This window comes from Lycorma delicatula, chromosome 11 (genome assembly GCF_047948215.1).
Source record: "Lycorma delicatula isolate Av1 chromosome 11, ASM4794821v1, whole genome shotgun sequence".
Classification (NCBI taxonomy): domain Eukaryota; kingdom Metazoa; phylum Arthropoda; class Insecta; order Hemiptera; family Fulgoridae; genus Lycorma; species Lycorma delicatula.
In genome coordinates, this window is record NC_134465.1 from 9,066,167 (window position 1) to 9,092,366 (window position 26,200).

The window sequence follows — 26,200 nt, forward strand, 5'->3', positions numbered from 1 at the left end:
TTGAACAGGCTAATTAAACGAGGAGTAAAGTAGTTCACCATCTTTTCTTTAATAAGAAAGTATATATTAATATTTATTTTAGTATTTTAAACTCACAGTAAAATTTTAATGATATTCAGTGCTAAATTTTACTATTCAGAAAAATAGTGCCGCTAATAATGAAAGCCGTAAATCGCTAATAATAAATCAAAGAGTAATAATGAGTGGGATAGGTAGTGAAACTAACAAATCTCACGCTATATTCAATAAGTTAAACTTAAGCTGTTAGTTAAACGAATATTTATTGTCATGTTTTAAAAAAGAATAAAAAAGTAATTTGATTATTATATAAAATTTTGCTTATGAGAAAAATGTATGAATGGTTTTTATTTTCCGTAAAGGCAATATATATTCTATTTAAACAAAAGATAGATTGTCACTTTAAATCATTAAACATCCTTTCTGGATGTTACGTTTTTTCCATTTACGATCAAATATAAATAAAGTATATTGAACGTTTTTTCTTAGTCATTTAAGTTTATCTTTTTTTTAATATTTTCCTGTCCTATATTTATTCTCACTCTGTATGATTTTTTTTATTTTATTTATTTCCTTCTATATGCAATATTTCCTTAACGTTCTCCATTTCTTTTAAGTTATGAGTGTTTTTGTGAAAGTGAACATTTATGTATCTGCTTCCTTCAGGGGAAATTGAACAATTTATTTTAGTTTTTATTCATTATTTTAACAAGTATTTTTATTATTTATTATATAAATATTTTTATTTTTCTTTGTTTTAGGTAAGATGTTCGACTTCTGATGAATTTGAGATCGTTTCATTTAAAATCTATGTACGTATTAATTTTACTTTAGGAATTTTTCATTGAAATTCTTGTTTATTTAATATTGAAAATATTATTGCGTTTAATTTAATAAGTCAATTTTTTTGTTCTTACTACTACATAAAGAGACGTCATTTTCGTTTGTTCCCGAAAATTACTGAACCAATCATGAAATTTTAACTGTAACTTTCTTATGACCCCCGAAATGCTTACCGCAGTACAATTTTCACAATTACTTTACTAAATAAATCATAATAAATAAATAAACTATAACTTTTTTTACCTAACTTAATACCATTATTTATGGCAGTAGGTATTATCTAAATCGATTTTCATTGCGTACATCGATCATTATCGATATCAGTATCGACTTCTTTAGATTGTTATTATTTAAAGATCAATTTTCTATCGTTATCGTAATGTAAAAACAAATTAGTTTGATGATAAAATGCCAGCCTCCGTAGCGCGAGTGATAGCGTGCCTCTGCCTTTCATCCGACGGTTCCGGGTTCGAATCCCGGTTACGCGTGGTATTTACACACACGCTACAAATCATTCATCTCTTCCTCTGAAGCAATACCTAACGGCGGTCCCGGAGGTGAAACAAGAAAAAAGTGAGATGATAAAATTAAAGGGAGTGACGGCTATTTACATATTTAACATAGTTTTGATGTTTTAAGGAATATTGAATATCGATTTATTTATAAAATTATTTCATTGCGTGTTTTATTAACGTAATTTAATATCATAGTTTAATCTGGTGGTGATCCGCAAGAACTCATCCTCATGCAAGTAAAATAGAAATTTTTTGACTTTTATATCCTAACTAAGAAGTTCCATCAGGGTAAGCCGTAGAGATAATTGGGCATAGATTCGATTTTCACTTCTAGAGCTACTAGAATTTACGATCGTAGACAACGTAAATCTACGCCAGAAAGTTCTCAAAGACTTGAAGAGCAATGTACGCTTGACTCAAAATCGAGTTAAACCTTCAAGAAACGTAAATTAGCACTCTGAAATTGGTTTTCTGAGTCGATTTAAATTTGAAAGATATTCAAATATCTAACACGATTAAAATACGTAACCGTTTCAATGCCTAAAATACAATGATAAATCTCCTGGACTTTGTTGTGCTGGGAGCAAAAGTAGTTTTTGATAACTTCAATATCCTCCTAATTTCATTAAGAATATGATTTTTGGAACACATTATTTATCTGTTCTTAGATAATTCTAGACAGTACAATACCTTATTTCTGACCGTCTCGATAATAACTGATCGGTCTCTCCACGTACAAAGCGAGTAGAGTTTCTGGTGTCATAGAGTTAATTTTCAGTGACGTCAAGAGTTTCATTCCTTTTAGATTCGGAATAGTAATAGCCGTAATATAACATCAAATCTGCAACGAGGTTTCTTCTGCTTAGATATCTTTTCGTGTCTCAGTCTAATCGGTTAGATGTATTCTTTCTTACACCGGGGACAGACCTAGACTTCTATCCTGTGTAGCGAGTGGGCCCCACTGAGCAGATCGTTTAAAGCGATTGGTTAACTGTTAAGCGTTTCTACTTCGCGCGGTGAATCGGCTGAGACCGGTTGAACGCATCAAAGTATAAGATATATATGTGAAAGATTTGTACTGGATATATGGACAGGAACCAAAAATTTGGACCGTGATCGTGCCTGATAATGATCGATTAAATATTTCTGAAATGTATTTCAATACATTTAGAGACGGCTCGTGATAGAATCGGGACAAAAAACTAGTTTTCATTATTTTTATGAAACGTACACCTCGACTGACACTCACAAAACTCACGCGATTGCCGTGAACTTAATATCTTGATATACTGAAGGATGATTATCGATAAAGTTAGGACTGGACATCAGATATTCAAGTTCATTAATGCATAAAACAAGGAACAGTGCATTTTGTAGATGCGCATTCATTTACCGGTCAAAAGAAAAATTTTATGTATATCAACTAAACGAAAGGATTTCTCCAACATGGTTACCGCTGATATATTTAATAAAGTATAAAAAAATAAATTACAAAGTCACAGGTTACTTCGTTTTAATTTTTTACTTATTATATTTTTAACTCCTGATGATGGCTTTGAAATAAACCGAAAGATTTTAAGACACTCTTAGTTTTCTGGGAAGGTAGATTTTCATTTTTTAATAATTCTTGATAATTTTAAATAAAGGAATAAAAAAGGATTCAATATTAAAGGAAAAACTGATTGCTATAATGTTTTAAAAAAGAAAGAGAATTCATCCCGTGAAAGTCAAGAATTCAAGGATCGCAAAAATATCTGAAGATTGTCGTAAACGCCGAAGAATTTGAAGATCGCGCATAAAAAATACGGCCTGATGTGCTCGCGTAATTCTTTATGATGATACACATTTTTACTCGGCTGTTTATACAAAGAGCGGATCAAGTAGGAGATTTTCGACCATCCTTCCTAAAATCCGGAATCGGCGCACGTAATAACTATTTTATTATTAGAGATGTAGGTTTGCCGGGCATTTTATTAAAAACAATGATCTCATGGGTGAGGTTGATAAAATTCTTTTAATCGTACCGTGGCATCAGTCTTCAAGGCGGGCCTGTAAATATCTGTGATGATCGATAAGTACCTGAATTAAATTCTCAGTGAGCGACTAAGAAGAGGAAACGGCCGGTTGGAAATCAATGTATATATGTGTGTTTGTATATGCGAGCTAGCGTATGTAATTAGACAAAATTTTAATGATCTATATGTTTGTTCTTTGTTGATTTCTTTAAATAAGTCTTATTTAAATTCCTGAATGGTTTTGTTTTCTATTCAATGTTGACAATAAAAAAAAAAACTATTTAAAAATAAAGTAGTACTGTACTGTTAACTTATAGAAATAAAAAATTAATTTTTATCGTTCTTTAATATTAGGTATTCTAATAATTAAAGTGTTAATTTGTGTGTTGTTAACTCAGTATTGTTTAAAAAACAGTACTAATTAATCTATAAGCAGATTTTTTTGGGCGTTTAATATCGACTCGTAAAACTATTAACATTTTTAAGATTTGTATGTAGATTTGGTTTCACGGGGTTATGATTTAAATATGAATAATTTATATATTATTATATATTAAATTTATTGCTTTTATCATTAATGAAAAGCTTTTCTATTTGTACTTTTTTTATTTTCGACATTAGATCAAATTTGCCGATCGTAGCGGAGTGGTAGCGTCTCGACTTTTCATCCGGAGATCCCGGTCAGACATGACATTATTTCATACGATATAAAATTTTCATTTCATATTCACAAGCAAAAGTTTCGAGCTTAAAAAATGACATTTTTCATTCGCTAAAATAATATTTTCACGAGAAACTATGATTAATCTGTCGTTATTAAAATGCATATTTAAATTATTTTCACGGTTAAATTTTGTATTAAGTTTATGGCCACTACTGCTCTCTGTACGATATTAATTTTTGAGAACATTTCATTCATATTATTTTATGTAGATTTCTGTATTAAATTTTGCAAATAGATGATTATTGAACAGATAGAAAAATAAAATACATACCTCGGTAAGTTCAGTATAATAAACACTGTTGATATCAATAAGAGCATTTTTGTTATACTCTGCTGCATTTTTATCGATACCAGATTAGTGCTGGACGATCGAATATCTGAAAAGAACAAGAAAGTTTAAACTAAAATCGAAATTACAAATTGTCAAAATTTATGTAATTTACTGCATGAATGAATATTATATTTGTCGGTACGTTCTCTTTATAATACCGAGCGTCTAAAAAACAATTCCCAGTTTTAAATTAATTTAGTTTAAAATTTTCACAATATTTTATATTTCCGCTAGGATTATCGTAATGGATTTGAGTGCTATTTTCTGCCCTTCCTAGCACGTTAGTGATAATGCAAGGAAGGGCAAAAAATAAATCTGAAATCAATAAATTTAATTTGTTACTTTTAGAATTCGAAATGTATGCGTTTATTACATGAATATTCTCTAAATTTTTTTACCTGTATCCCAATATGAGCATCGTTTACAGCCCTTTATACTTCAAACCATAATCCGCTTCATCCAAACTATCTTTTTTCTCTATTTTTCAGTTTAGCCTCCAGAATCACCGTAAGGTATTACTTCAGAGGATGAATGAGGATTATATGTATGAATGTAAATGTAGTCTTCTACAGTCTCGGGTCGACCATTCCTGAGATATGTGGTTAAGAAACCCAACCACCAAAGAACACCGGTATCCACGATCTAGTATTCAAATCCTAGTAAAGGCTTACCTTTACTAGGATTTGAACCTTAGAACTCTCGACTTCAAAATCAGCTGATTTGCGATGAAGAAATATCCATACTCTGGCGAGCATGTCTACCGGAACCGCTTCCACGGCTGCTATTATTCTTTGGCACAGGTAGTTCAGTAATTTTCTCTTTAGTATACGATATCTTCTACTTAACCCCAAAAACAAAAATTAACAGTCTTCAAATCGTGAATTTACGGTGACCAAGCGATATCTGGCTTTCCGAGAACCTGTCGTTGCGAGCAGTACGCACAGCTTCTGAATTAGTGGAAAATAGGCTTGTTTCCAGCCTCCTTTCACTAATTGTCTTGTTTCTTATGATCTTGTGTTTTCTGAAGAGGGTGGTCAGTTTTAAATGGTAATACTTGACAATTATGGCAATTCACGACTATAAACACGAAATGTTGTTTCATCAGAAATAAAATCCGCTGCAGGAGTTTTTGGTAGTTAAAAATTGAAGACCAATTTCGTTTCAGGAAAAGTATAGGGACAAGGAAAGCAATTTTAGGCCTCAGATTAATAGTAGAAGGAAGATTAAAGAAAAACAAACCAACATACTTGGCGTTTATAGATCTAGAAAAGGCTTTCGATAACGTAGATTGGAATAAAATGTTCAGCATTTAAAAAAAATTAGGGTTCAAATACAGAGATAGAAGAACAATTGCTAACATTTACAGGAACCAAACAGCAACAGTAATAATTGAAGAACATAAAAAAGAAGCCCTAATAAGAAAGGGAGTCCGACAAGTATGTTCCCTATCTCCGTTGCTTTTTAATCTTTACATGGAACTAGCAGTTAATGATGTTAAAGAACAATTTCGATTCGGAGTAACAGTACAAGGTGAAAAGATAAAGATGCTACGATTTGCTGATGATATAGTAATTCTAGCCGAGAGTAAAAAGGATTTAGAAGAAACAATGAACGGCATAGATGAAGTCCTACGCAAGAACTATCGCATGAAAATAAACAAGAACAAAACAAAAGTAATGAAATGTAGTAGAAATAACAAAGATGGACCGCTGAATGTGAAAATAGGAGGAGAAAAGATTATGGAGGTAGAAGAATTTTGTTATTTGGGAAGTAAAATTACTAAAGATGGACGAAGCAGGAGCGATATAAAATGCCGAATAGCACAAGCTAAACGAGCCTTCAGTAAGAAATATAATTTGTTTACATCAAAAATGAATTTAAATGTCAGGAAAAGATTTTTGAAAGTGTATGTTTGGAGTGTCGCTTTATATGGAAGTGAAACTTGGACAATCGGAGTATCTGAGAAGAAAAGATTAGACGCTTTTGAAATGCGGTGCTATAGGAGAATGTTAAAAATCAGACGGGTGGATAAAGTGACAAATGAAGAGGTATTGCGGCAAATAGATGAAGAAAGAAGCATTTGGAAAAATATAGTTAAAAGAAGAGACAGACTTATAGGCCACATACTAAGGCATCCTGGAATAGTCGCTTTAATATTGGAAGGACAGGTAGAAGGGAAAAATTGTGTAGGCAGGCCACGTTTGGAGTATGTAAAACAAATTGTTGGGGATGTAGGATGTAGAGGGTATACTGAAATGAAACGACTAGCACTAGATAGGGAATCTTGGAGAGCTGCATCAAACCAGTCAAATGACTGAAGACAAAAAAAAAAAAAAAAAAAAATTGAACCACCCTTTTTGGTTCATATTTATGGAGTAGCTGCAGGTTATAAGTACAAAGTTTCAATCGCTTGCCTACGTCATGGAGAGTAGGCAGCGCATTTAAGAATATTTAGTCGATAATAACACTATGAATTGATTGTTTTTAGACTTCGTTGAAATGGCAGTCGAATTCTGTCAGTGTTTTGCTCTTGTTTTGCTTCTTGTTTTGTGTCTACCCGATGAGTATCTATTGAAAACATCTCCGGTTTCCAGAGACTGTTCGTACCATGTGTGCCTTCGTTACTTGTAGAATTTCTACAAGAGAATTTCTACGGGGTAGAGTCCCGTTCAGTTTCTTTTACGACAGTCACTGAATTTGTTTATGTGAACCGGTACACGCACAGTGATTTCCCATAACTTCGCCGGTACAAAAGTCTAACGAAGCTGCTATCTGGCGGAGATTGTGTAAACTAAAACTTAATTGTTATCGCGCTACTTATAAAATACTATTTACAGCTGAAAAATAAAATCTATATTCATTCTTGAAAGTCCGAAGTTAGTTTTTGTACGCTTGGTACTGTTAGTAAAGCTTAATTTTCTATGACCACTATGCAATATATATATATATATATATATATATATATATTCCATTCCATTTTCGAAAACTTTATGTTCAACACGTTCGCTGCATTACGGCGCATTATGTGCTGTAATAGGGAGTTTCTCTGTATTTCTTTTCCCTGTTTAGCCTCTAGGAATCACCGTCAGGTATTACTTCAGAGGGTGAATAAGGAGGATATGTTTGGGTGTAAGAGAAGTGTTGCACAGTCTCAGGTCGACCATTTTTGTGATGTGTGGTTAATTGAAACTCAATAACCAAAGAACGCCGGTATTCACGATCTTGTATTCAAATCCGTATAAAAGTCATAAAAGTAATTACTGCCTTTACTAGGATTTGAACCGTGGAACTCTCGACTTCGAAATCAGCCGATTTGCGAAGACGCGTTCACAGTAGACCAAATCGGTAGGTTGCCTCTGTGTTTTTCATCGTTGGTGTAATTCCAGTAGTGCTGAACGGTAAGGTATTTAACTTAACTCTTGTGCTGTACGGGCCTCATTGTTGCCTATTATGCTTGACTTTGCGTTACGGCACATAATGTACCGTATGTAATGATTATTTTATTTCTCATTATAACTAAAAATATTTTTATAATCTAAGATATCTCTCAGAAAACATGTGAACTAACACTAGTTGAAACAGTTCTTTTATACGTATTCTTATTTAGAGTATATTCGTAATAAATTTTAGGTATAATTTTGCTGGAATGTTCCGTGCCAGCATAATTTATTTTATTAAAATATGACAAAGTTTCTATAATTTTTTTATTTATTGTAATTTATGATGGTATATATTTGATTTATAGTATTAATTTAATAAAAATGAAAAATAAAATTAAGAATTTTAGATCATACAAATGATAAAATAGCATTCCATATTTATGAACTTAAAAAAAGCTTTTTTCACAATATCATCACGAAATAATATATGTTGAAAAAAAGTAATTAAGTCAAAAGTAAATCAATTATTATTTAATAATTTGGATGATGTTTATAAACTAGCGAATAAACATTTCATGTGAAGCGATTCAGACCCAAATATCTGTTAACAAATTTTATGTTTCGTCCAGTGTTTATATTATTAAAATATACACTCGATTGGATTTTTTTTAAAGAAAAATATTTCAACGTATATTTCATTTAGGAATAATAAGATGACTAGAGATCGGATTACATACAACATAAAAAGCTTGAAATATGCATCCAAATATGCATGAAAAAGCTTAAAATATGAAACTTTAAATAATAAAAAAATAATAATTTTTAGTTTTTTTGTTTAAAAATCAGCATACAATTAGTAAGTAATTTAATAATAAATATATCGATAATTAATAATTATTTAACATTTTGTTACTTTTGTAAACATAAACAATCAGAGGTACTCTTCCGCGGCTGCGAAGTGCGCTTTAAGAGCCGTGAAGCTAATAGGTTTGGCCGGCTACAACGTAAGGTTTCATTTATTAACAAGGAACCCTACCGAAAAATATTGTAAATAAAACGAAAATACGCATCATCACGAGATTTAAAGGAAAACATGCGATAACCGGTGAGAATGGGCTTAATATGCAAATGCGCATGTAATCCGGTCTCTAAAGATGACAAATCAAAACTCTGAGTATAGATTAGGTGACGTAAAATAATTAATTTCATTTATAAATAAAAACCGGCATTTATAAAATTAAGTAGTATTAAATAGATTAATTCAACAATTATCATAAAAATATATGAAAAGGAAATAAAATTGTCAGATTCCGCATATCACAATGTGATATGCGGAACGTTATAAATGTATACCGAACGAAAATTCAAGGTCAAACTTCAGCATTTAGAGTAAATCCGTATAAAAACTACACGCATAGTTTATTACCTCACCCACTGGGTTGGTCTAGTGGTGAACGCATCTTCCCAAATCGGCTGATTGGAAGTCGAGAGTTCCATCGTCCTAGTAAAGTCAGTCCCTTTTATACGGATTTGAATACTAGATCGTGGATACCAGTGTATTTTATGTATCAATTTGAATGTGATTGGCGCAAATCGCCATGTGATTGGCAGTTATCGTGTTTACAAGAAAAAGTGAAATATATATATGTATAAATGAATATATAAACTTTTGAGCTGACGGTCGTTTTGTGGTCTGGGGGATGTGAAACGCAAAGATATGTCGAAATTTTACGGAAGTCGAATCATGGCACCCATTACAATAGGTAGCTTTCTTATTAAATCTACCTAATAATATTAAATTCACATCGCTGACTAACTTAGGGCGGCTGAGCGCCAATTACGTTATGATGCCAAGAAGTTAGGCCAACTTACCTCAGGGCGGTTCAAAGCAACAGACAACGAGTTTCCATTTATGGCAGGTCATGTGGACTAAATCATCTGATGGTCGTTACAAGCATGGAAGTTTTCCTGGTGTGAGAAATATGGGTAGTTCGGTGAATTTTCCCCAATCGGCATGGCAAAGAAACAAGTTATGAAGTTTATGTCGTCAAAGGTGTGTCTATTTTAGTTACCAAACTTACTATTATTTTAATCCACCAGGTTGGTCTAGTGGTGAACGCGTCTTCGGAAATCAGCTGATTTCGAAGTCGAAAGTTTTAACGTTCAAATCCTAGTAAAGGCCGTTAATTTTATGAGGATTGGAATATTAGATCGTGGATGCTGGTGTTTGTGGTTGGGTTTCAATTAACCACACATCTCAGAAATGGTCGAGCTGAGACTGTATAAGACTTCACTTACACTGATACATATAATCCTCATTCAACCTCTTAAGTAATACCTGACGGTGATTCCCGGAGGCTGAACAGAAAGAAATAAAAAGATTGTATTTATAATTTCTCAGCAAATACCTTCAAATACCAACTGATTTGGAAGAAAAAATATGATACATAATTTTTAAAAAAACCATTGTGGGGGAAAACAGAAGTGATCCAAACAATTTTGACGTTAGAAGTCGTTCCTTTTTAACTGGTTACGCTATTAACTAATCCGCATATTATGCTGTCAGAGTGTATTTATTTAAGTTTGGTCATAAAATTAAAAGTATTATGTTTCTTGGTATTGTATATTTACAGCTTTCCGTCGTTTTTACTTCCTTGTACGAAGTGCAGGAAGTATTGTGATGGCGAAAAATTTTGGTTTTCAGATTTCAATTGAAATATCCATTTTGACCATCCCTGAATCCATTTTGAATAGTTTTCGGCGTGACGTTTGTATGTATGTATCTCGCATAACTCAAAAACGACTAGCCGTAGAATGTTAAAATTTTGGATTTATGGCTATTGTAACATCTAGTTGTGCATCTCCTCTTTTGCTTGCAATCGACAGAACCAAAAGTGTCAAAAATGCCAAAAATTTCAAAAAATTGAATTTTAAACTTTTTTTACGCAGTAATAAGCTCTCATTGGGAGCTTTTCAACGATATATAGTAAGTGGTACTTACTTTCATTGGTTCCAGAGTTATATGCAAATAAAACTTTTATTAATGAAATTACTTACAAGGGAAGGCACATCGGTTCGCATTAGAATTCATCTCCTTTTTTTAATTTTTTTTTAATTCACGTTTTTTAGCTTTTTTTAATTTAAATATATTGATTTATTAATAATTATTAACCTCTGATTGTAAAAAAAATGTGTACACTTTGTAGAAATGTTTAAATATTTTTGTGTAATTTAATAGGCGTACATCGAAGTCATGGTGACCACATCAGATTTTTTTTTTTTTTGGTATTCGTTGTCTGAAATGATTCGCTATTCATACTTTTCAGGTGATAACCTTGAAAAATATCTGAATTCCAGAGAGTCTTAGCTCACGTCCGGAAACAGTATATATATATCTCATATTCGTTTTCATATTTTTATCAACAGGAAATTTTTCCCCTCAACATATCTTGCAAACATTTTTTTTCGTACGTACAGCATTCAATTAGGCTTAACAATGTTTAAAATAAAAATAAAAATAAAAAATCTTAAGTAAATTTATTACTTAAACTTTTTCTTAGAGAAAATCGATTAAAAAAAGTTTTAAATTTTTTTTTTTACTTTCAGCTTAATAAAGATCAGTAGTTTTTTTTAGTCTTTTTATTCGGCGGTGACTTTAAAATTAAAAATAAAAAAAAAATTGGAAAAAAAATTTTCTAGTATTTAATGGGGGTTTTCTAATAAAAAAATAGTTATATACTTCTCTGTGTAGAATTTTTTTAACTATAAAATATGTTATACCGAAATATGAAAATAAACCAAATATTTTCGTTCTATTGTATTTATCCAATTTTTCTTTCATTTACATTCATATGTGGTTTGTAGTGGCTAAAATAACTTATTTAATATCGGCATAGTCAATTGTCGTGTAAATGTCACTTTACTTACTCATGAATTTTTAGTTAGTTAACAATGGTGAGTCGGTTTCTAATTTTACTCCGAATTGTTTCTCCGCTAAATTAATTTTCTTTTTCCTAATGTGTACGTTGCAATCTGTTCAACAAATGATCAATAAGCAACCTCCTCCCCCCCGGCCCAACGAGATGAGAATGATATATAAATGAGATCTAGTCTTGTGCAGACTCATGTCGACCATTTCTAAGACGTATGATTAATTGAACCCCTACCACAAAAGTACACCGGTATTCACTGTCTAGTATTCAAATCCCTTTAAAAACAACTAACTTTTAATAGGATATTAATCTCAGATTGAATTAAATTAATGATCGGTGATTTTTTTTTATTTATGTAGATTAACATCGCCACAGAATAGTATTAAAATTTCATTAATTTCGATAATTAATTTCGTTGTGCAAGTTGAAAAAAATTTAAATTTTAAAATAAATTTTCTATACGACATGTAAAAACATTTTATTAATTGACGAGAAATGTTAAAACTGATTTCCAGAAATAGTGACGTACAATCAAGAAAAAAACAGCTGTTAAATTTTCTCGTTAGTAAAATACTCGTACTTTGGAAAAGTTAAGTGTGGCCTTATACTCTCGGTTAAGTACGAGCTTCTAGAGCCTGTTGTTTTTTTAAAGAACTTTCAAACTTTTTACTTAGTTTTATTTTGCAGATTTTCTAAAGCGAATTCTTTTTTTAAATCTATTTTTAATTTTTTATATGTTTTGTGGAGAATACTTATAATACTTAACTTTTCTTTTCTCGCTTTAGAATGTTCACTTCTGTGTTTTTTTTTTTTAATAGTAATTTTGAATAGTAAAAGTAATAGAGGTAAGATGAAAAGCTGAAGTTTCTGTTTTTTTTTAATATAAGTTTGAAAACTTTTCACGTTTACTATTCAACTCTGCTCATTATTTAACAAATTTTATTTTTTAATGATTAACTCGCTTATAACCTTGTGCATGGGAATATGAAATTGAAATTTTTGTAGCTTATGAAAAATACCATGCCTGACTGGGATTTGAACCCGGGACCTCCAGATAAAAGGCTGAGATGCTACTACTTCACCACAGAAATTGGGAAATTATTTGCAAATGACTATGTTATATAATATTTTTCTACGGTTATCTCAGGTTAAAAATAATACATTCAAATTCATGATATAATTTTCACATCTTAGGTTAGTCTACATAAATTTTGAAAATAAAATCTTCTTTCATTAGAAATGATTACAAGAACTGCCATTTTTATGGTTGTTCTTTCTTGTTTTTCTTAAAGAAAATTTTTAACTTTATTTGCCGTATTTATTTCACGCAAACTAAAAAATTTCCAGAATCGGGTACAAAGTTATTTTATCTATAATTCTCACGGGCTAGTTTTTAAAATGCTATTTTGATAATTTATTCTAATAAAATCAGAAAAACCTTTTAAAAAACAGAGCGCTCTTTCCTCTTCATTTTTCATAAATCAAAACGTGAAATGTGTAAAGCTTTTATAAAACAATCGAATTCTTTCTAATTTTCACTTTTACTTTTTGAAACGGAAAATTACAAAAAAAAAATTACGAGTACAAAAAACCATACGTAATCGAAATTGAACAAATCTTGGTTTTTTTTTTCTTTGTAAGCTAAATTTGTTTACTCGGAGTTAATTAATTTTAAATTCAGACCATTTTTATTTATATTATAATTTCATAAACCGTATATCAATCGGAATTTTTCTGTATGTAAAATTAAGGCATCGAGCCACATTACTTTCTGTTAAAGAAAATTCCAAATTTTATTTTTGTTTTTGTTTAATTTTTATCAGATTTTTTTTTTCAAGGATATTGTGAATTTAATCTATCCGTTTTCAGTAGTTATATGTATTTCTTTAGAGCCCGATTTTGATTTCTCCCCTATCCAGTGACCGAAGAAGTTTTTGAGAGTTAGAGTTTTTACTTGGATTCGAAACGTCCCTCGTTCAATTTTTGAGGTTTTAAGGATGTTTAAAAGATCAGCTAGAATCTTTCAACGTTGCGTATCGTTTGATTGTGACACTATTTTATGGAATACTCTTCCTAAAAACATATGTTAAGTTTAAAAAAATTTATATAAATTAAACAAAATTATTTTATTATTTACTTACGTTTAATTAATTTTTATTTAATTAATTATAATTATAATTATAATTAATTAATTAATTAATTTTTTTATACTAATAAATTTTTAGTTAAAAAAATATTTGTATTTAAATTTTCGAGAATTAGGAAATTTTAGTTTTTTATCTTTATAAAAATTTTAATTTTTAAAAATATTCTTTACTATTTGTGTAATCATGAATTTATTTCCGAACAAGACAATCCTTCCGTATTTATAATTATTCTGAAAATAGTTAATTTTATCTTTAGATTAATTTTAAAACGACTATTGAAGTTATACTTGTTTTGGCGCGTTAGGAGAAACTGATCAGAGTATGTTTTCAGCAAGCTACGGAAGTTCCGCGCACCGACGTAACACACTATGAAGATTTGCGCAGGCCGAACCGGATCAGTTTACTTGCTTGCACATGCGTATAGTGTTTGATTCAGTCAGTCGTTCGATGCAATTAGAGATTAGCACGAGTTGTAAACATAATAGATATTGAGTTGTAATGAGTATATATTTATATTTACGGATTTCGGAAGACGGATATTTTAAACTGTGAATATTGTTGTTCATATTCATAAAACTATATTTATATTACAGCGTATATGTTTGTGAAAATTGTGTATCAAGATTTGAGGTTATATTTATGTAAGTATTATTTTTTACGAGTAAAATTATATTTTTTAACGACACGGAAAATACCACAAATCAGATAAATTCTTGATTTTTCATAAATAATTTTAAATTTACCAAAAACAAAATTTTTGATAAAATACATTATTATAAAATAAAACTATTTGTATCGTATTTTACATATCATAACCCTCGTGCCTATCCAATCGTCATCCGAAGAATTAATGGAACTATACTAATCGAAATATATTCGATGAACCTTTTTTTATATGACGACGAATTCTTCAATACTTTTTAAGCTGTATAAAATAAATATTATTTAAGTGTTATTTATTCAAACTTTTATTCATGGTATTTAATATCGTCTATTGATCGTTTGACTCGGTTCAAATTTGTTTGAATGCGTAAAAAAATTCTTTTTTTATTCACGCCAAAGAAGTATAACTTCTTACGTGCGTACAAAAGTACACACGAGCTTTTTTAAAGATCGATCTGAACGCGGCATTTTTCCCTGTTGGTGTTTTTAGTATTAAATTTTAATATTCTGTATGCTAAAGATTCATTTACAAAAAACAAACAATACCAGTACGTCAAGTTTGATATATAATACCTTTATTTGTTATGCGAGTACAGAATGATTTAACAATCTTGATCCAAATGAAAATTTTCATTCATTAATTACGTAAAATATTATTGTACGGACGTATGACATACAGATTATGTCATGCAGTTATTAAACATAATTAATTATAAATAAATATATATATTTCTATCAACAGTTCTAAAAATGTGTTACTTTGTTCTGCATAATACAGAATTTCTCGTATCACAAGATTTATATAACTATCCCTATAGCTTTTCTTCTATAAATTCCGTTTATGCAGTTTTTGTTCTCTAAATTTTCTACCTCTAAATAAAGTTGTTTTTTTGTTCTTTGTTGTTGTTCTTATATTTCATATCCGAGTGAGAATTTTCCGTTCTAAGCATTTATACATTTTTCCACGACGTAATAGAGATAAATCCTTCTTTTAAATTCTTGCACTATAACTTTTCATATATCCTGTCGACCTTAATCCAATGACGTATAACGTCACCGCTTTTAAAAATAAGCGTTGTACAAAATTGTTTTAGCGTAAAAAAAAATTGTTTATTTTATCTCTATTATTATATTTAAAAATACGAATAAATTTATTAATAAATCGGCGATGAGGGACGTTAATACTTAGGTTTGATGATATTATAACCGGTTCAGTCGAAGAATGTAACAAACATTCAGGACATGTTATAATGGTGAAAATAAAGAAGAAAATTCATCGGTTCCGAAACGCTTCGTTAGCGATTGTCGTCGGCTGGCGAAAGATTTCGCCCTGATTTTCAGAGTTTCGGTAAAATTAAGCCAGACTGTAATTCTTAAGTGCCAAATTAAGGGGTAAATTTAGTGGTTTTATATGAAATCTACCTGAAAAACTGAAAAAAAAAATAAAAATAGGTCCAGAACTATATCATTAATATTTTTTGAGAAATCTAGGATAAAGACAAAATATTCGGGTCGAATAACATAATATTTTATTTTTCACGTAAAATAACTTTATTAAATGGGTAATAAACAAATCAAAGTTCATCAGAGACCTGTACTTTGTACGGGTAACCAGTAAATGTATTTTGAAATGATATTTTAAATGCATTTTAATCATGAAAATAGACACATTTTTGGTCTGTTTTCATGTCCACCACTTTACGCTCAATTCCATGAATATTAATTGTTTTTATTTATTGTTAATTCTAGTATTGTAAATTAGTATCAAATTAAGTAATCATTTTCTCACAATAATATATCTTAATAATATGATGCAAAATTACATCAAATTACTCCCATAATTCGACTATTTGTTAACCGATTTAAAAAAATTAATGTCATTTTGTTCAAAATAAATATTTTATTAAATAACATAAATTTGGATGAAACTAATGTTTAAGTGGAAATGTAACGGGTTGAAAAATAAACATGACCGCTATATTTTGTAATTTGTGAAGGTAAAGTCCTGATTTTTTACTAATTTTAAATCTTTATTACCAAGACGTTTACCAAATATTAATGATTCTCTATCCGAACTTGAGATATAAATTATTATATAAAAATAACAAAATGGCGGACAGGGGGAGAAGGAAGGAGAAAATGCCATTTTTCCTAATGATATTATATGTTTAGTTTTATAAGTAGAATCCGAAAAAGTATACCCAGCCCACCATTTTAGAAACACTCTGTATATAAAATACTTTTATTGAGTTATAAAAACTATATATATGAAAATGTTTGTTTGTCTGTCCGTATTTCTCTTATGGCTGGCGTTGAGATAATTCCAAAAATTATATTTAAGGTCCGATTTGCTTCTTATTCAGAATACATGTTACTTACGTGGAAATAATTATCTCTGCAAAAAATTAACCCGCTAGATGGCGCTTGGGTTGAGATATTTAGAAAAATTATATTTATGGACCGATGTGGTTCATATTCAGAATATGAATATTAGTTACGTGAAAAGAAATATTTTTGCAAAAACTATACCCGCTAGGTGGGGCCGGTGTCGAGATATTTACGAAACAAATATACAAACAGACTTTTTTATTCTATATATATATATATATATATTCGTATATATAAGTCATATTCGTATGTGTGTCCGCTAACACCAAAAAACGAATGAACCGATTTACGCGCGGGGAAAATGGAAAACGGGGAAAAGGTGGAAAGAGAAAAAGGGGAAAACGGGAAAGGGTAAAAAGGAAACTGGAAAAGGTGGATGGAGAAGGGGGAAGGGAGAAATTGGAAAGGAAGAGGGGAAGGAGAATAAGTGAAAGGTCAAATTTTTTAAGTTCAGTTTTTTAATTTTTTTATCAAATTTTCAATTGTGTTCATTTAAACTCTCTCCCCCCCCCCCCCCTGTCACTCTCTCTATATATATATATATATATATATATATATATATATATGGCAATAGCAAAGCATTGCCGGGTTTGCTAGTATATATATAAAAGGTAATGTTCGTATGTGTTTCCGCTATAGACTAAAAAACTACTGGACCGATTTACGCGCGGGTTTTTGTATAATGGTCCGCGTTGTCCGGAGAGAAGGTTTAAAGCTATTAAAATCCTCATATTAAAATCCTCAATCTGACCAATAGAAAGAAAGTTAGTGGTATTTTGAACCGACTACGTGTTTAGAGAATAGTTTGAATTAGATCCTGTAGGTAGTGCTGTTTTGATAGTTGGATTTATTTACATTCAAAGTGAAAAGTTAAATTTTGTGAAGTTCCATAATGTTCAGTTTTTTAATGTTTTATCAAACTTTCAGTTGTGTTAATTTAAATGTACTCAAATCTACAATAACGAAGCATTGCTGGATCTGCTAGTTTTGCAATAAAACGTCACCATAAATTACCCCCATCTAAAAAAAATATCTTAGGTAACTTTTTTGGTGTTTCATTATTTTTTGTACTTCATGAGAATAAATAACATAACCAATGCCAGGGAATTTTTGTTCTAATTTCAAATTTTTTGTATGTTTTTAAATCCTCTTTTTTAAAGTGATCATTTTCGTCCAGTACCTTTTCATGATAAGATTGTGTAGTCATGTTTATTATTATTATTACGTTTTAGGATGATGTATGTGTACTTTTTATTATTTGTATGTTCGTTTATTGAAGTAATCGTATCATAGTAAGTTCCTAGTGTAATAAACAAGCCACTGCCGTAAAAACATAACATTCTCATGAATAACATGTGTTCATGACTGGCTTACTAACGAAGTTTAATATTAAACTAATTTAGCGTTAAATGTATTTTTGTATACTAGGATGTCATGCTCCTCTCTTTCCCAAATACAATCGGTATTTAACCGTACAGTGTAAACATCACTACTCTCGAAGAAAATAATGTGTGAACGATGTATCTTACATTTGAGTTACGTATTTTCCTACAACCACAATAATGACTGGAACCTATAAATGTAACGCAGTATATTAATGTACCGATATTATTTTATGATGCTTTGTTTTATTATTTATACTTTACTTAACCGTGTAACGGAATTTTATTACTAATTATATCATAATCGTAAGTTATTTCAGAATGAGTTACGGCTTTTAATTTTTTAATTTACAGTTTTTTGTTTAATGTCTTTTCTGTTGCCTTGTTATGCGGGACTACAGGATAAGATTTTAGTTATAAAGTACAATCGAGAAAACCTTAGTCGATTAAATAACCGACCTTGAAAAACGGTTAAGTTTTAAAAGCTTTACGTATTACCGCTTGTACTATTCTGATTTTATGTAGATATAAATAATTATATATTCAAGTTTAAATAATTTCTTGTTGTTTATAAATCTTTTATCTGTTACTTTATTTTTCTGAACGATGAAAAACTCTGGTTTTCTTTTTATACCTATTGGACCGTACACTTTCTTTATCATTTTGTTTTTTTGCCAGTACTTTTTCGTTTTTTTATTAACTTTATTTTCTTTTTTTGTTGGGAAAACTTTCTTTCCCTTTATACTCTTATTTCGGGAAACTTTTGAAGCTTTTCATTTTATCTCTGTAAATACTTAACGTCTAAAATTTATTTTTCTTTATTATTTAATTCCTTTAGATGTCTTTTTCGGTTTCATATACACAATTATTTTTAGTTTTAAATTGATAAAAATGATTAAAAGCATCGTTTTGTTAATATGTTGTCATTCCTCCATTCTTATTTAAGTTTCGTAAACGCCTACTTTTCTTTTACATGTAAAGTCCATTATTTTTTCAAATTTCTAGAAATTTCCTCGTATGTAATCTTAAAACATAATTTTTTTTAATATTTAGGTCCTAAATAAAATCTTAATTTTTTTTAAATTATTTTTTATAGTTTCAGTTCTTTGACTTTCATCAACGATTCTACAGGAAATAAGCATTCTGGTTTAGTGGTTGCCGTATATACCAGCGTTCCGTCGCATCTTCGTCGGCGCTATATGGTTACTTGCCCTTTCCCGTCACGGTCAATTTTTTATTTTTACTTCCTTGTACGAAGTAGGAAGTATTGTGATCGCGAAAAATTTCGGTTTTCAGATTTCAACGGAAATATCCATTTTGAGCATTCCTGAACCCATTTTGGCTAGTTTCAGCGTGACGTCTGTACGTATGAATTTCGCATAACTGAAACCGATCTACGTAGGATGTTGGAAATTTTGGAATTAGGAATTTGTAACATCTAGTTTTGCACCTCCCCTTTTGATTACAATCGACTGGACTAAAATTTTCCAAAAAAGAGCAATATCCAAAAACTTTTGATTTTGGACTTTTTCTTAACTGGTGTAATAAGCCCTCATTGAAAGCTTTTTAACAATATATCATAACTGGTACTTATTTTCAATGGTTCCAGAAGTATAACCAAATAAAATTTTAATTAATGAAATATTTGGATGTTACAAGGGGAAGGCACATCCGTTCGAATCCGATTTCATATTCATATATTTTCTTTAACTTTTCTTTTTAATTCAAATATATTGATTTATTAATAATTATTAATCTGTGATTGTAAAAAAAAATTACAATACATAAATGAAGTGCAGACAAAAAAAAATATATATATATGATTTAATAGGCGTACAAGGAAGTCATGTGGTGTCCTCATCAGTCTTTTGTTTTTTAGTCAAATAACCGGAGCCAGGTGCAATCAGTCGTGTCGCGCGTACATGTGGTATCAGTGGCAGTAGCTGTGTTGGTTGCTTGAACCGCCGCGGCTATACAGTTGCACCCCTTTAAAAATCGAAATTAAAAAAAATTCTAAAATTTTTTTATATAATTATTTGAAGAATATTTTAAAGCCTGCATCTTGCTTTTAAAGTAAGATTTTCAATGATTATTATTCTTTTTTTGGGTTTTTTTGTACTTTATTTTGTTTTTTATAGTCTATTTATTTTTTTTTTCAAATCTACTGAACATCTTGTTGAGTCGTAAATGCTTGCAATCATTATTAAACATTTTTTTTTACCTTCTTCACCCCTTTCAAGATCGATTTTCGAATAGAAATTAGTTCATGAAGATTATACGCATCAAAAATCAAGTTGATATCGTCATTTGTTACCGAGAAATTCAAAATATAGTAATTTTCATTTTTACATCGTTTTAACTCTTTAATTTTGGAATTTAAAAAAATCCTTTCTTTGTGCACTTGCATCGTAAGAAGAAGGTGTATACAAATTTTCATTAATTATCTTCCAGTGATTTTTGATTTTCGTTGATTATGAATCGCTCACGACATGTTTTTATATATATAGTTGTAAAGATATTTGTGCCTTTATTAAATAAACTACGTACAATTCATCGCAAAAAAATACATTTCAAAAACCGAAGTATAATCTTTATAAAATAATGTACATTATTGATCTTAAAATCTTATGTAGGAGGCTGTATTACCCGTGTTTAGCTGACCGTCTGGAGGAGTTATGCAAAAAAACATGAACATACATCTACTTTTAATCAAATAGAAAACAAAACCGGTTCTTTAGATATTAAATTGTGTAGATCGCTAAATAATTTATAATTTAAAACAGAAATTAGTAATAAAAGAGAAATAAAAATCGGAACAAGTTTAAAATAAACGAACAAAAAATAAAAACAGAATTACAAAAAGAAATTAAGAAACAGAGAAATATAGCAACACCAGGAAAAAATAGTTGTAAGTATGACATACAATAAATAGCAGTAGTGCTTGTAAGCCACCCGGCCACAGTTAAATACGAACGACAAAATAATAATATCTCCGAGAAATAATACGGTAAAACGGTCCTGTATTTTAAAACACAAATAAATTATAATAACAGCCGGAGGTAAAAAATAACAAAATGGTTCGCATAGAACAGGTATTTAATTTCTTGGTCTAGATTATTAAAAAATAAAAAAAAAAAACATTTTTAAAAATAACGTAACGTAACAAAATATATATTTAAAATACATTTTATACGGAAGAAGTTGTTTTTTGCCCTCGAGAAGGAAAGTAAAGTATAATATTATGTAAACATTCAATGATCTTTTTTTTAATTGCGTAATAAATTTGTTTTACCATATACTGCTATTTTTTCCGTTTTTATATTCTAATCCACAATCTTCGAGCTTATGGAGTAAACTAATTTATCAAGAAAAAAAAAAATTATTTTTAAGCAATTTTAAATATTCTTTCCATTTAAAATTAATCAGATCTTGTAAATACTATTTATAAATTTATTCATGTGTTTGTAATGACAATCGTAAATTGAGTTTAAAAAAAAGAGTTTCATTACATTAAAAACAATTATATCTGTATCTATTCTATTAGGCAAAGAGGAAGAGGGTTTTTGTTTGTTCGGGATAAAACGGGTCCATTATTCGCAACCAAATTTTTACACATGTTTATTGGCATAACTGAGAAGGTTTTTAGATATTTCATATCGGAAAAAAAAATCTAGTAGTGGTGATTTGTCGGTTGAAGCTCAAACTTTAATGAATTGAACTGATGAACTGTGTGTCTTTATCATTGTGTGATCGGGATTTGAACTGAATGATTCGAATCGATGAAATTTCTAATATTACAAAAATAATAGAATTTAATTTACGTTAAATAACATAATATTAAATAAATTTAAAAAAATTCTACTTAAAAGTAACGGGCTTTCCGTGCTCATATAATATCGTTGCAAACAATCATCCGATTTTCAAAATTCAAACGGGATATTTGGTAGTAGGTTGCTTTCAAATTTTCGGGATACATGCGTATTATACCGTGGAAGATTTTAAGCCACAGACCGAGGTCCTAGCTCCCTTAAAGCTTAAAATATTAAAAATATTCATTATTTTTTCATCCCCTTCAAAGAGGGTGAAATTCTAAGTTAAAAATATTCATCAAGGAAAAAAAAGATTAATCCTTTTACTTTTTTTTTTGTCTTCAGTCATTTGACTGGTTTGATGCAGCTCTCCAAGATTCCCTATCTAGTGCTAGTCGTTTCATTTCAGTATACCCTCTACATCCTACATCCCTAACATTTTGTTTTACATATTCCAAACGTGGCCTGCCTACACAATTTTTCCCTTCTACCTGTCCTTCCAATATTAAAGCGACTATTCCAGGATGCCTTAGTATGTGGCCTATAAGTCTGTCTCTTCTTTTAACTATATTTTTCCAAATGCTTCTTTCTTCATCTATTTGTCGTAATACCTCTTCATTTGTCACTTTATCCACCCATCTTATTTTTAACATTCTCCTATAGCACCGCATTTCAAAAGCTTCTAATCTTTTCTTCTCAGATAGTTGTCCAAGTTTCACTTCCATATAAAGCGACGCTCCACATGCAATCAACATATACTTTCAAAAATCTTTTCCTGACATTTAAATTAATTTTTGATGTAAACAAATTATATTTCTTACTGAAGGCTCGTTTCGCTTGTGCTATTCGGCATTTTATATCGCTCCTGCTTCCTCCATCTTTAGTAATTCTACTTCCCAAATAACAAAATTCTTCTACCGCCATAATCTTTTCTCCTCCTATTTTCACATTCAGTGGTCCATCTTTGTTGTTTCTACTACATTTCATTACTTTTGTTTTCTTCTTGTTTATTTTCATGCGAGAGTTCTTGCGTAATACTTCATCTGTGCCGTTCATTGTTTCTTCTAAATTCTTTTTATTCTCGGCTAGAATTATTATATCATCAGCAAATCGTAGCATCTTTATCTTTTCACCTTGTACTGTTACTCCGAATCGAAATTGTTCTATAACATCATTAACTGCTAGATCCATGTAATGATTAAAAAGTAACGGTGATAGAGAACATCCTTGTCGGACTCCCTTTCTTATTACGGCTTCTTTCTTATGTTCTTCAATTGTTATTGTTGCTGTTTGGTTCCTGTACATGTTAGCAATTGTTCTTCTATCTCTGTATTTGAACCCTAATTTTTTTAAAATGCTGAGCATATTATTCCAGTCTACGTTATCGAATGCCTTTTCTAGGTCTATAAACGCCAAGTATGTTGGTTTGTTTTTCTTTAATCTACTATTAATCTGAGGCCTAAAATTGCTTCCCTTGTCCCTATACGTTTCCTGAAAACAAATTGGTCTTCTCCTAACACTTCTTCCACTCTCCTCTCAATTCTTCTGTATAGAATTCTAGTTAAGATTTTTGATGCATGACTAGTTAAACTAATTGTTCTGTATTCTTCACATTTATCTGCCCCTGCTTTCTTTGGTATCATAACTATAACACTTTTTTTGAAGTCTGATGAAAATTCCCCTTTTTCATAAATATTACACACCAGTTTGTATAATCTATCAATCGCTTCCTCACCTGCACTGCGCAGTAATTCTACAGGTATTCCGTCTATTCCAGGAGCTTTTCTGCCATTTAAATCTTTTAATGTTCTCTTAAATTCAGATCTCAGTAATGTTTCTCCCATTTCATCCTCCTCAACTTCCTCTTCTTCCTCTATAACACCATTTTCTAATTCATTTCCTCCGTATAACTCTTCAATATATTCCACCCATCTATCGACTTTACCTTTCGTATTATATATAGGTGTACCATCTTTGTTTAACACATTATTAGATTTTAATTTATGTACCCCAAAATTTTCCTTAACTTTCCTGTATGCTCCGTCTATTTTACCAATGTTCATTTCTCTTTCCACTTCTGAACACTTTTCTTTAATCCATTCTTCTTTCGCCAGTTTGCACTTCCTGTTTATAGCATTTCTTAATTGCCGACAGTTCCTTTTACTTTCTTCATCATTAGCATTCTTATATTTTCTACGTTCATCCATCAGCTGCAATATATCGTCTGAAACCCAAGGTTTTCTACTAATTCTCTTTATTCCGCCTAAGTTTGCTTCTGCTGATTTAAGAATTTCCTTTTTAACATTCTCCCATTCTTCTTCTACATTTTCTACCTTATCTTTTTTACTCAGACCTCTTGAAATGTCCTCCTCAAAAATCTTCTTTACCTCCTGTTCCTCGAGCTTCTCTAAATTCCACCGATTCATCTGACACCTTTTCTTCAGGTTTTTAAACCCCAATCTACATTTCATTATCATCAAATTATGGTCGCTATCAATGTCTGCTCCAGGGTAAGTTTTGCAGTCGACGAGTTGATATCTAAATCTTTACTTAACCATGATATAGCCTTTTCCAATGCTTGCATTCCAATCTCCAACTATTATTAAATTTGCATCTCCTTTTACGTGTTTAATTGCTTCATCAATCTCTTCGTATACACATTCTACCTCATCATCATCATCATAATCCTTTTACATCATTATTATTATTTTTTTTCCTCCATGGAAAAGAAATAAATTATGCATTTTTTGTCGTAAAAGGTGTGTGTACTTGACATAGCTGACATAGCCAATACCACTTCTCAGAACTACCTCACAAAACACAGAAACGGCCCTTTTCAGGGCCATCACTCCAAAAAACCTCAAACAGCTCTTTTTATTTAGTCCGTTAAGTGACTTAACTGTATTGACATTACTGATGACAACTTGGTTAAATATAACAATTTTGTGATTTATTTGGGTAAAATAACAATCGCCGTGCCTGTTAACTTCGGTGTAGAATTTAATGCTTTATCATTTTTTTAAATGAGATAAATTAACTTTTGAAAATAAAACCGAGTTAAAAATAGATTCATTTTGGGCGTGCGCTTTTGTATTTATATGGAAGACATGAAGAGCTGGGTACATGTTTTTGTTATAAAAAATGAAACTATAAAAAGAATGGTTCTTCTTCGCTTCATGGATTAGGTTCTTGGTGAAAATCTCTTCTGAAATCAAAACTTATGTCCATCATGCAATTCCTGAATTTCTACTTCCTTCGGGTCGTTTTTTGTTTGTTTATTCATCGGTAGTCGTCCATTATCTATTTTATCAGTATAACAAGTTTGAATCTCAATGATGCTTTTAATCGTAAATAAAATAATCTAATATGATAATTATAGTGATATTTATTTTAAATTCGAATAGAGTAAAAAATCTAATTACAGGTGTCTCAGGGAAAGGAGACTGTTATGGAAAGTAAATATTTTTACAAGGTATTTGATAATAAAAAATCTTAGTGATGGATAAAACTCTTCGAATTGAACTTTGTTTTTAATTAGTTATCTTAAATAAAAATATGATAAAAAGCAACGTGTTAAAAAAGAATTTTTATTGCTTAGATTTCAATTAATCGAATGATTAATGATTTTTTATATTTATTTCAATTTTTTTTTCAATTTCGCAAGTATCTCTATTTCGTTTAATTCACTTTATCAGTTTCTTTTTATTTTTACCTAATTTACCACTCCCTTTCTACGCGGTTAAAATTGAATCTCCATTTATCAAACGGTTCTATAAGTAGATTAAAATTATGCCTCCGAAATTCTTTTTTTTGTCTCTCTCTTTCACATAAATCAAAACCATTAAAGATCTCGCTTGTCAGCTTTATTTCCACATCATTTTCCAATTTTCTTTTGAAAAGAATTTTCTTTAGAAGGTTATTTCCTTACTCGTATTTTAACCAAATTTTGAGGATCTTAATCTTCTATATTAATTTCGTTTTAATTTACCAATCCGATTTTAATTATTAGAATTTTCTGTTCTTATTTTATTAATTAATTTATTGATTATTCAG

At 30.2% G+C, this 26,200-nt stretch overlaps 2 protein-coding genes across 2 annotated transcripts in view; one reads left to right on the forward strand and one right to left on the reverse strand.

The window, feature by feature from the left end:
- Window positions 1–26,200, forward strand: part of LOC142332503 (dynein axonemal heavy chain 1-like) — an 897,921-nt gene that overhangs the window by 161,381 nt on the left and 710,340 nt on the right. The window lies entirely within an intron of this gene.
- LOC142332427 (uncharacterized) overlaps window positions 1–26,200 on the reverse strand; it is a 267,087-nt gene that overhangs the window by 71,067 nt on the left and 169,820 nt on the right. Inside the window, exon 3 of the mRNA XM_075378873.1 lies at window positions 4,387–4,492. Within this exon, the coding sequence (XP_075234988.1) occupies window positions 4,387–4,492 (106 nt within the window). The remainder of the gene's footprint in view (window positions 1–4,386; window positions 4,493–26,200) is intronic.